The 12,777-nt window shown below is 37.1% G+C and overlaps 1 protein-coding gene across 1 annotated transcript; it reads left to right on the forward strand.

The window, feature by feature from the left end:
* Window positions 1-11,107: 11,107 nt before the first annotated feature.
* On the forward strand, window positions 11,108-12,176 carry LOC120429004 (general odorant-binding protein 99b-like). Its single transcript, XM_039594143.2, has 2 exons — window positions 11,108-11,329; window positions 11,395-12,176. Exons 1-2 carry the CDS (start codon window positions 11,285-11,287, stop codon window positions 11,788-11,790), a joined length of 441 nt encoding a protein of 146 aa, XP_039450077.1. The 5' UTR covers window positions 11,108-11,284; the 3' UTR covers window positions 11,791-12,176.
* The last annotated feature ends 601 nt before the right edge of the window (window positions 12,177-12,777 follow it).

The raw sequence follows: 12,777 nt of genomic DNA on the forward strand, positions 1-12,777 counted from the left end.
TTGCCTATTTTTCTCATTTCGTCGCAGTCGAGCTCAATGCCTCATCTTTTGACCTATATAGATACCCAAAATTCGATTTCAATTCTGAGATATTCAATAAATACCGAAAAATGTCGTCTCGTGCTAACTTGACACACTCTGAAAATTGCTGTAAGTGCAACAACTGGCCAAAGAGGTTTCAGATCAGAATGCGTTTGACACACGTACATGCCCGACTACCGTTAACGTTTGTAATTATAACTCGGGACCTTAGCAACCAAATTCAAACAAATTTCAGGACAATGCACAGAATGGTCAACCAAACAAAACGTGTTTGTTATTGTTTACATAGCGTGCTCTATTTTTCGTTTATTCAAGGTCAAACACTAACACGCGTTTTTTTCGGAACGTCAAAAAGCGACAAACGACAAGATAGCACGACAGCGTCGATTTGATACATTGATCATTTCGCTTTTTTTTGCATAGTTGAAAATCAAAAAACAGTCCAGACTCGGTTATACAAAGGCCTTGTCAAAAGTTCACTTCGGGTAATAACCCCTAAACTACTTTAAAGTGATTAAGTAATTTTAAATCCAAAATGGCGGTGATGAAATATGAAAAAAAATCATTTTGTAATTCAATAATCAACAATCAAAAAAAAAAATCAAACCATTCACATTAACGACCCCCGGGTCTTTTGTGGTCTCTATTGCAAGTTTCTGCTCGAACCTAGGAGTCCGAAGGCTTGAATGGGGAGAGCACCCAAACCTCTTTCTACTCCAAGGAACCTTCCACCCCAGTGTTTGAACTGACGACCTTTGGATTGCGAGTCCAACCGCCGCCAGCGATTCCACCGGAGTAGGCTTGGTTTGGTGTGTTGTTTGTACTTATGGCATGGAGACGACTCCTACACCTGGAATGACTTAACGGCCTAACAACAACCAAGGCCGGGACCGACATTTTACTTCCTCATCCGATGGAAGGTTGGAGCAGATGGGAATCGAACCCAGAATCATCCGCTTACAAAGCGGACAGCGTAACCATTCGGCCACGCACTGCTCAATAATCAACTATTGAGATTTAACTAAAAAAATTAAAAAAATCTAGAACAAACTGATTCCTGCGTTTCGAGTCGTCGCTTAAAGATATCGTTGCTGTGCAATCCTTACCACGTGGATACCGTTATGGAAAAATGTGCTTTGCGGAAAATTGCCCATACAAAAAAAAAATCTTTTTTATTGAACGTGGATGATCTCAAAACCCCGCTTTCTTGAAGTTTCCGCGTGGTTTATGAATGGCCTTCTACGGTTATTTGTTTTTTTTTTTTCTTTTTTTTCATATTTAAAAACACACGTAGAAGATTTTAATATATTCCTAAAAAACAATTTAGTTTATATCTATGTTAATATCATTCGGGAAAATGGAACTTTCGGGGAAATATCCATTCGGGTATATGTAAATTCGGGAAAACGACAGTTCGGTAAAATGGTCATTCAGGTAAATGACATTCGGGGATATGGAAATTTCGGGAAAATGATTTTCGGGGATGTGGAAATTTCGGGAAAATGATTTTCGGGGATGTGGAAATTTCGGGAAAATGATTTTCGGGGAAATGGCACTTTCGGGGAAATGATTTTCGGGAATGTGGAATTTTCGGGGAAATGATTTTCGGGGATATGGGATTCGGGAACAAGGGATAAAACCCAAATTTTGGTATTTCTTGTGCAAATACCAGCGACCAAAATGTGCTCTTGGTTGCCCAGTAATAGATGGTAAAATACCATCAAATCATACCAAAATCATGTATGTGGAAGACCACAGGAATACCAAAATCTGATTTTCCAAGGGCGCGGGAATACCTAAAAATTAAACCATGGCAATACCAAGTTTTGGTATTAAAGCAATGTTCAAAAAACAACTATGGATTTTTTTTCAATCTTGGTTTTGCTTTGCTTTCAAATACGAAATAAATTCAACACAGAATTAAAATCCGTGTCACTTTTAAATACACATTTTCTCCCAATAAACAATTTAATCGCTCGCATTATTGAGCCCGAAGTTTTTCTTTTTCCCGATCAGCTGTTGAATTTCCCACAAACACATTTTTCACAGACAGACGTCGCGCAACTCCCACAATTTTCCTCCCTTCCCGAACCGAAAAGTGAGAACTAATGTTTCGTGGCTGGTGATAGATGTGTTCTCCCCCCTAAAAAGCGGCAAACGGCGGGGCCAAAGCACGAGCCACCCTTCTTCTACCATCTTCAGCGATTGAGGGTCCAACAAATGAAAACAAAGTTGAGAGCATGGCCAAGAAGATGAAAATATCTAAACCGGATTATATGTACCTGGCCAAGAGGAGGGACGAGAAATAAGGCAAAGACTTTTCTGAGGTACCTCTTTGGGAGGCCATGCTTATGGAACGCTGAGCTCTGGAATTGGTCCTTGGAGCATTTACTTGGCTCATTTTCCCGCCCTAGGGCCTGCCAAGTTGGAAGCAGAACGTAAATTGAAGTGTGGAAGGAAATTGCTCGGGAGCTTTTAAGTGTTGCGTTCGTAGATAATTTGCAAAGGGAAATATATATTTGGAGAATATACTTTAAACTTCTTGAAGACATCAAAAGTCTTAATCTAAAACAGTCTATGCAACTTTAAAAGAAGTTAAAATAGTTTTAGAATTATTATTTCTCCTTTTCCACTTATCAATTTCTTCAAGTCTGCTCAACCAAGTGTCTTTTCTATGATGTGTAATGCTAAAACAGTAGCACACAGTTCACGTGGTGCAAAAAGAGCACATAAAGTGAAAATCATACAAATATTTACGATTACGATGCCGATATAAAAAGTAGCATTCCAACTAATTTTATCTGCATGCATGCTGTACAGCTATTTTGCCTGGAAAACCGAACCCAAAGATTTCAATAACACCCCGAACACGCACCACAAACATCATAATTGCCTCGTAAAATTTTACTCCCGCGGCGAAAAGTGTAACAAGTGTACTAGTACAGAATACACTTCTGGAGGAACTAGAGCACGTGTACCTACTTTAAGACTGTTGGCGGCGTCCGGAATCTGGATCATTCGAGTGTGTTTACTCGAGGTTATGGTGGTTAACTGTTGTCTTATTTTTTGTAATGATTATGTAGTTGTTTGCTATTTTATATTTAGTGTACTGTTATTGTTATTTTTGTATTTTTGTCTTTTTGTCTTTTTGTCTTTTAGTCTTTTTGTCTTTTTGTCTTTTTGTCTTTTTGTCTTTTTGTCTTTTTGTCTTTTTGTCTTTTTGTCTTTTTGTCTTTTTGTCTTTTTGTCTTTTTGTCTTTTTGTCTTTTTGTCTTTTTGTCTTTTTGTCTTTTTGTCTTTTTGTCTTTTTGTCTTTTTTTCTTTTTGTCTTTTTGTCTTTTTGTCTTTTTGTCTTTTTGTCTTTTTGTCTTTTTGTCTTTTTGTCTTTTTGTCTTTTTGTCTTTTGTCTTTTTGTCTTTTTGTCTTTTTGTCTTTTTGTCTTTTTGTCTTTTTGTCTTTTTGTCTTTTTGTCTTTTTGTCTTTTTGTCTTTTTGTCTTTTTGTCTTTTTGTCTTTTTGTCTTTTTGTCTTTTTGTCTTTTTGTCTTTTTGTCTTTTTGTCTTTTTGTCTTTTTGTCTTTTTGTCTTTTTGTCTTTTTGTCTTTTTGTCTTTTTGTTTTTTTGTCTTTTTGTCTTTTTGTCTTTTTGTCTTTTTGTCTTTTTGTCTTTTTGTCTTTTTGTCTTTTTGTCTTTTTGTCTTTTTGTCTTTTTGTCTTATTGTCTTTTTGTCTTTTTGTCTTTTTGTAAATTTTTGTAAATTTTTGTAAATTTTTGAAAATTTTTGTAAATTTTTGTAAATTTTTGTAAATTTTTGTAAATTTTTGTAAATTTTTGTAAATTTTTGTAAATTTTTGTAAATTTTTGTAAATTTTTGTAAATTTTTGTAAATTTTTGTAAATTTTTGTAAATTTTTGTAAATTTTTGTAAATTTTTGTAAATTTTTGTAAATTTTTGTAAATTTTTGTAAATTTTTGTAAATTTTTGTAAATTTTTGTAAATTTTTGTAATTTTTGTAATTTTTTAAAAATATTTGCAAATTTTTGTAAATTTTTGTAAATTTTTGTAAATTTTTGTAAATGGTTTCCAGTTGATTTGCAATAGTTGGTTTTTAAAATAGACGAAATTTTTTTTCTAACAAAAAAACTTTGAACTATTTTTTTCTTTCCTATTTTTAAATATTAAAATCATTGTAATTCATTGTTTTTTTGTAATAACTTCTACTTTTCGCCAATTATTTGTTTTTGCCTCATGACATGTCAATCAAATTCAATGCAGTTTAAAATAACCTCAAATCCTTCCATGAGAACCTCATTAGAAACGCATTATCCACCCACGCTGCAACGACAAGACGCTGGAACTTTTTTACTCTCCGGTTCAGTTTTCCCTTTATTGACATTCGAATGAGCAAATGGAAAAGCGATTCCAGAAATCCTTCGTCGGAAATGACGACAAAGTGCAGCAGCAACACCCACGTGCATAACATGAGGGCGTCGTCTATGCAAGTTGCACCACAAACCTTCCAGTCTGGACAAGTTTAAGTTTTTTTTTGTTAGGGTGGTGCAGATATTATTTTTTTAAGATTTCCCTTTCCTGTAAATGGTTTGAATAATTTAATGCAATAATTATTATAAATATAATGTTATTCAAAAAAAAAAAAAACAGCTCTAAAATCTCAACAAAATAAAATCAAACGAATGAAGAAAAAACCGCACGACTCGGGTGTGCAAACAAATGCTCACAACTCTCCCACATAAAAGCAATACTAGAAAGCAGCTGTTCAACGAGGACTTCAACAGTGCTCGTGAGTGTGTGGTGACACTTTTTTATGCTGCTGCTACCCGTCTCCCAATGATGTTTTCATGATGTTCCCACTGTTTGGTCCTTGCGTTTTTCTCGTCACAACAATTTCTCTAGAGATTTTTATTTTGTTTTTCTTATGTGTCTCGAAACCGTCCAGCCCACACACACACACATCAACGATGCCTTGGTTGGTGGATTTTCCATTCATGGCATGGTTTCGAGGGCTTGGGAGTCTCGATTTTCATATTATTGACTTGATATCGATTGCACTTTACTTGCCCTCTAGGGTTTGCTATATGGGGCACTGATTTGGGCAGATTTGTTTTGGATTTCAAGCAGTACATATTTAATTTTAATACTCACATGCTTGATGTTCTGTTTATCAAAAGTTTAATGTTGTTTGAAAATGTCTTAAATTATTTCATAAATAAGAAAAATGAACACTCTAAAAATTAAACTGTTTCGAGTTGGCTATACTCTAATTTGGAGCATTAAGGGAAAACCCTTGTTTTAATGACTTTGTTTTAATTAATGAAAAACAAAGGTGAAACATTGAATAAATATCCATTCATACTGACCAGAGATGTAAAAATATCAAAATTTCAGCTCACATCGACTATAATTATCATGCCCGAAATTTATCTCCCAACTTTCACGTCGCGATTTTCTCAGCAAAAAGAACTGTCGATCTCTATCACTTGTTTTCCCTATTTAATTCATTCCTGCATTCACAATCATTCCCCCTCAATAGACAGCAGCCACAAAACAACACGTGGTCGTTTCGCAATCTCTTTCTCGCGTTCTTTCATTGCGATTTTCTGAGAGATCGGAAGAATCTTCGGTGATTGTTCGTGAACGAGAAACAGAGAAGGGTTGATAGAAAGAGAATGCTCATGCTGGCAATCACGAGATAATAGAAGAGAACTAACAAGTTAAAGTGACCGTCGCTATAGCTTCTGATAGTTTGGTGTAGGAATCATCAAATGATAGTTTTTTTTCTATCAACCATTCACATCACTGATACTGACCGTTACAGTATTCAAAATAGACCATTAAATTGTTTCGATTATCCGAAGGTTTGTATGGGACTTCGGATAATCGAATCACGAACATTTGTTTTTCGTATTTTTTTTATTTTTTACTTTAAACATCAAATTCAAGTTCTGCGACCTCATATTAGTCGAATTTGAATGGTTGATTGCCTGTAAAATAAAAATGCATTTTTTCAATATTTCATCATCGCCATTTTGGGCGCAACCTTGTATATAAAAATTTTAAATCACTTTAGGGTAGTTCAAGGTTCATACTAAAGCTCAAAAATCAAAAATAAGACAACGAAAAAAATTTTTTTTCGTCATCCGATTATCCGAGTGAAATTTTGCCAAGGCCTTCGGATAATCGAGTCTGGACTGTACCGAAACCCTCAAATTGCAATTTTAACAAAACAATGTTCCACTTAATCCACCCGGTCCAATTCAACACATATTGCACCGATTGCAATCTCGATACCGACAGGCGTTGAAAAATTTGTCCTACTTTTCATTCACCAAAATCTCCGTTGCTACGAAAAATGTTCAGCTTTGCACACACACACACTCCCGTGCAATATGAGCACTCACACACATGCACACATCCATTCTAAAATCTCGCCAACTCTCACATAGTGAGACGATACATGAATTTTTAATCGCTTCTTGCATTACGATCCCTTACTTTCACTCTTCAACCGTCGGTGTTGCCTGCTGCCTGGTGCTGCTAGATTCTGCCACAACCTTTTCACCGGAATAACCAACTTTACCGCCCTATACGACCTCACTTTACCCTGCGTTGTCCCCACGCCCACCCACTCAACATGTGCTTGCATAATTAGCGAAGCATGTACTTGGGGAATGCCAACCTTGTTCGACAGGGAATTACATTTCAGGGGGAAGAGGGCTGCTCTGAAGAGGATGATTGGGGAACACTTCAATAGCCGCGAACATGATGGTTAAATGTGGGGTCGTTCTAGGGCCCGTTCGTGTTCACTAGAGGTGTGGGAAGGTGATGGGTTAATTGTATCTCTTGTGTTAACAACTTTACTGGCACCTTCTTGCCATTAAATTAACTTATTTAGTTGAAGTTTCATTCCAAATAAATAATACTTACGGATATGAATAAAGAGCAACTTATTCTCAAAATGTTCAGATAAATTTGATTTTGGAGAGACCAATAAATTGAATCTATCAAGTTATTAAAGCACAATTTGTAACGTCTCAAAATGTAGGTCAATTTTAAAACTGCCAGCACAAGCGAAGACAAGAACCTGATTGAAGAACAAAATTTCGGACATGCGCATTTGTGGTGTATGAAATTCTAGAGACTGGGAACGACACTTTGTGACGTGGTGTCAGTAAGTGCCACTTTTTTGATACAAAAAGGTTCGTGATTATAATATTTTCGGTTTATTTTTTCATTTTACTTTAGGGTGAAAACAATTAAATGTACACAGCAACCAAGGAAGTTGTTGTCTTCTAATTCTAAAAGTGACAAACTTATGGACCCAATCCTGCAACAATGTAATTGTTTAAATAATCAAACTTTGGTGTAAATTATCTTGTTGGCAAGTACTTTGAGGGACGAATGAAAAATTATATCGATAGTTCCCGTAATTTTAAAGATACCAAAATATCTATAACAAAAATCTTGGTACAAAAGCGTTGATTGATATGCACCATTAAGCAGTTTTCTACTCGATGAAAAATTATTACAATTAGCTGTTTAAATTTTTGTATTTTTATTGCGCATTTTGCACTTTACTAGAGTGTTGCGCAATTATTTTCATCACAGTATTTTTTCATCACAGTGATTTTTCTTCACACTGATGACGAAAATATCCGTTGCTATGGCATGCTATTTATTTATTTTTATTTGAAAGTTCAGAACCTAATGGCTCGTCTAGCCCAGAGAAAGTTTTACGGACCGGCTAAGTGATTCAAGGGACGAAGGCTTGTTCCGGAATCGTGGTCTCCGGTGTCGGGATGCAGCGGTGTTGCGGAGGCTTACGATGGATCTTTGACTTTTTGCCGGACGGATGGTGGACAACCAGCGGGCGTTGCTGGCTACGTTGCGGACAGGCGTCTTCAGTACCCGCTGATCCTGCGCTGCCGAGAGGGGCCCCTTCATGGCGATGAAGGCCAGTGGCCTGAGGGTTATCGTCCTCTACGGTCCTCATATGAGGAGGCGACAGACAGCGGCGGAGAGAAGCTGCCCGGGATTCACGCTACCGATCAATACGAGATGGACGAATGCTCGGAGTTTCGCCGATGGAGAGGTTGATTTGTTACTCTTTGCTACCCTGGAGCTTGTCCAATGTACCAATGCCATTTAATACATGTAATCTTTTCCAATAAAGTCTTTTAAAAATATGTTCTTTCGGTTCTAGCACCAATAGGGTAACAACTGTTTTTACTGAAAAATGTAAAGGCTTCTTAGTCTACGAAGTATAGAATTATGCCCTTGAGCTCATTAGAAAAAAAAAACCTGTCAAAAAAAACTCTAAGTCCCAACTACGAGAATCGAGCCAGGAACCTTTAACAGACCTTCTCAATGACTTACTGCCTCGGCTACCACAGCTTGGTGACTAGATTGGGGTCAGAAGTCGATGCATTGCACTTGTTTTGCTTTGATAGTGTGATGGAAAATCAGTTTGCCAACTGTGATGAAAATTTTCCCGCAGCACTCTACTGAGGTGCAAAGTGCGCAAAGTTGACAGTTCTCAGTCCTGCAAAGCAGTGTGATGAAAAAATCTAGGCCTAGCACGATTGACACAAAACTCTAGAAATCGCTGCAAGGCGCAATATTTGAATGGCCTTTTTTTTGTCAATTTGCCCTCCTTGTCCCGCCCGTGTGGATCAATCGGACCGCGCACTGGCTCACAATCCAGAGGTTGCTGGTTCGAATCCCGCGGCGGGCGCTCTAAAATTCTTTGTGCAAATATGGGTATTCGGCGCCGTCGCTCCGTGCCATACTCTAGTACACTTAGGAGCCCAGGGCGGCGAAGTCCTTGTAGTTAAAAAGGAAGACACTAGTGGTTGGTACTAGTAATGGTGGCCGACAGCTATAAAGTCAACTTCGTTTTTTTTTGTCAAAGCAAGCCATTTTGCTCCATTGGTTCTTCCATACAAGTCTTCAAATTCGGGGTCAGTCCATTATAGTGTAAGCACAAAACCCGAAAATAGCGAGAAGCTAGACGCAAATCGTGTAACAGGCCAGTTCTCGACAGTCCTGTAATATTGATGGATCTAAGGCAGGCCTGCCCAACCTTTTCGACTCAATTTTCACATTTTTGATCGTCAAAATTACAATTGTTAATTTTTTCATGGTTTCTTTGATGGAATCGGTTCTCAGATGACCAGTGAACATAACTTTGATAAAAGTTTGAAAAAATATTTTTGCATGTCGTTTTTATGTAAGTTTTAAGTGAAAAATTGGTCCGGCCCGCGGGCCGGATTGATTTTTGACGTAAAATGTAGATAAAAACGACTTGTATAAATATTTTTTCAAGCTTTTGAAAAAGTTATGTTCACTGGTCATCTGAGAACCGATTCCATCAAAGAAACCATGAAAAAATTAACAATTGTAATTTTGCCGATCAAAAATGTGAAAATTGAGCCGAAAAGGTTGGGCAGGCCTGATCTAAGGGAACCGATATGCTCAAGACGTCCAATATGGCGGACTTTTTGTCAACAATTTATTTATAAGTTCTAAATTTTAGGTTAAAAGGCTGTATTTATAGATTTTGCTCGGTTTGTTCTAGAAGTTGTATCGATATCGGTATTCCGATTTAGATGAAACTATCAACTTTTTTTTTTAGTTTTTATTTATTCAGATTTTTTTTTATGTACATTAGGGTGCCAGAAAAAATTACCCCCTGCTCCACAAGCGGAAAACTGTTTTTTGGGCTATTTTAAGCATCTGTGTAAATTTTGAGCGAAATTGGATGAGATTAACCCATTGATACCCGAGCCTAAAGTTGGTGAAAAAAATGTTTTTCATACAAAAATGACTTTTTTAAATCGCTAATAACTTTTCAGGATCGAGTTTCACAGCTTTGGTATGTTTTACAAAGTTGTAGAGCATTAAATTTTCAATAAGAATCTCACTTTTGGGAATATTTGGATAGAAGTAGCGCACCGTGCAGACCAAACCGTAAGAAACTTGGGTTTTTCAAATATTTTTTCGATTTTTTCCATACAAACTTCACCTCCGAGTATCAATGGGTAAATGTTGACCGATTTTGCTCAGATTTGGTCCAGAGTCCTAAAATAGCTTGAGAAACAATATTCAGCTTGTCGAGCGAGGTTTTGAGAAAAAGCCCCATATTCTGGGCACATTCATTCATTCAGTTAATAATATTGAGAGTAAAAATCACAATCGATGACTTTTCACCACAATTAAAACTTTCAGTGTTTGTTTGTCTATACATGAGATGAACTCATGCCAAAAATGAGCCCTCTACGATAAAGGGAAGAAGGGTAAAACGGGCATTGAAGTTTGAGGTCCAAAAAACATGAAAAATCTTTGAATTGTAAAACTTGATTATTTCTAATTCTATTAAGTGCACTTGAAAGGTCTTTTAAAGCACTAAAAAATGTGTCATAGGCATTCGGAATTGGTTTAACTTTTTCTCATAGCTTTTGAAAAATTACTGTGAAAATTGTTTTTTTTTAATCCCAATATCATTTTGCAACAGCCTCCAACACCCACACTCAAAAGTAGGTCAAAAGTTAGTTCTTTGGCCAATCCCATTTTTTCTCATAAAATTTAAGATATATCTGTAACAAACCTTTGGCAAGGTTAATATATAATTTTACATTTTTTTTTTTAATTTTTCAAAACATATGAGACAAATTCGATCTTCCTAGTTATTCAAAATTATTATAAATTGAAAAATCCCTGAAAAATCACTTTTATCCAAATCCAGGTACCCCCAGTGACGGTAGAAAAAAAAAAGTGCATGTTTCCCATAAATTGAGGGTGTACAGAAAACTTGTTGGTCAGTGTTATCTAATACAAATTTTCATTTCAAATTTCTCTAACAACCCATCGTCGCCTCCCCCAAACACAGAGAACAAGAAGAAGCTGAAAAGTACACAGAACCTCAAATCACTACGTCCTCCAAGACTCTTATCACCAACAGCACATCCCTACACTACTGTTGTGTTGCACCACCACCACACACAATCAAACTGGACCAAACACTGAACGATGATGGTTGATAAGCCTCCGCCATGAATGGGCCAGAAGGGGCGGACGATCGGTCGATCGGTCGTTGGTCAGACGTTCAGTATTCTGTAGCAATCAGTCCCGAAAGGAAGCATTTGGAGGTCGTGGAACTTGGGTTAGGAAAGTTTGGTTGATTTTGAAGTGTTCTGCAAAACTGCATCTCGCACAAACAGTCTCATTATGCAAATTGAGTTTATTATTGTGTTAACGAGCTTGATAGCCGGGGTATGATGATCGACATTGGTGTTTTTAAGGGGGATTCTTTTTCACGAAGAACTTGATCTTTGCAGGCTACGGCAGGTTGGCGGATCCAAACGGTTGATGACCTTCTGCGCAACCGGAACAAATGCGTCAAGATCCTGGAGCTGGAGGATGCCTTCGAGGAGGAGTTTGAAGGGCTTTTTGAATTTTCCGACCTGGACTCGGCCAAGTGTATGATCAAGTGCATCATGAACCGGATGGGACTGTTCAACGACAAGCGGGGTCCGCACGTGGGACGTCTCGTGAAGCAGATGAAGTTCGCGTCAGCCTCGAGTACGAAGGACATCCGCTCGGAGATTGTCAACTGTGTCAACCAGAACACGACGATAGATCCGGAGGCACGCTGCGAGCGGGCTTACGCACTCTACCAGTGCATCCAGAACAGCAACCTGATACAGCTGCAGTCGCCTAATGGGAGGACGTGATGAGTTTCAATCAGCAGTGTACGCATCTATTGTGATAGTCAGTCGTCGATCACGCCACCTCCTGTAATCAGAAATGGTGTTTCCACCGTATACAAAAGTAAAAAGTCATGCGATCAATGCGTTGGTCCAACATGGCTTTGTAGCGTTAAGAAAGCAAACAAACACACACAATCAGCAGTCATTCTTCTCTATTATCAGCAAGCTCTTTTGAAGGCACACCCTACTACACCGTAGTTTACATAGCAAAAATACTCACAACTGTAAATAAACTCATTAATATATAAGTCAGTGTACCCATTATGATACGGTTTATCACTGGAAAAGAATGTAAGGAATGTTTTTGTTTCCACATATCATTGAAAAATAAACATATAATTTTACTACTATCTATACTATCATTCGAATTCGTAAAAAGCTATCCCTACTCCCCATTGATTTTCACGAAACAACATGAGAAATTTTGAAGATCCTGTATACGGATTCATTGACCATTTTTATAGCTGGTATAAGGGCAGTACAATCTCTCAATACCTTGAATTTTTTAAATCGATAATAGCCATTCAAATCAAATTAATGTTGTGTTTTTTTTAATTCGGAGTAGATCTGGGAAAGGGAACTAATTCATCGAAATTCAATTAAATTCACTTAACTTTACTCCACCCAAACCAAACCTTACTTATAACCGTCGCGGCCAAATTTAGCCCTAAAATTGAATTTAAATCTCGATTTTATTTTAAACAGATAAAGTTTTTTTTTTTCAATTCGCTGTTAAACTTGGACTTAAAAAAGATTTAAAACTGGGGCCTTAGTTTACAAAACGTTTTTTCTTTGACTTGTCGTTTTTTTCACATAAAACCCAGAAGCCCAGATTATAATAGATTTGGTATCAGTGCACATGTTAAGTCAAAATTGAGTATTTTTCGAGAAATTGAAATTGTAAGTATGGATCGCAGCACCAATGATGGGCGTTAAAACGTTCTGATTTGA

This window comes from Culex pipiens, chromosome 1, assembly GCF_016801865.2.
Source record: "Culex pipiens pallens isolate TS chromosome 1, TS_CPP_V2, whole genome shotgun sequence".
Lineage (NCBI taxonomy): Eukaryota > Metazoa > Arthropoda > Insecta > Diptera > Culicidae > Culex > Culex pipiens.

What these genes read in the sequence shown, in the direction of transcription:
- LOC120429004 (XM_039594143.2), top strand. Translation starts at nt 11,285, where the DNA reads ATGCAAATTGAGTTTATTATTGTGTTAACGAGCTTGATAGCCGGG. An exon ending in TAACGAGCTTGATAGCCGGG is followed by an intron (nt 11,330 to 11,394) that starts GTATGATGATCG and finishes TGATCTTTGCAG; the next exon opens with GCTACGGCAGGTTGGCGGAT.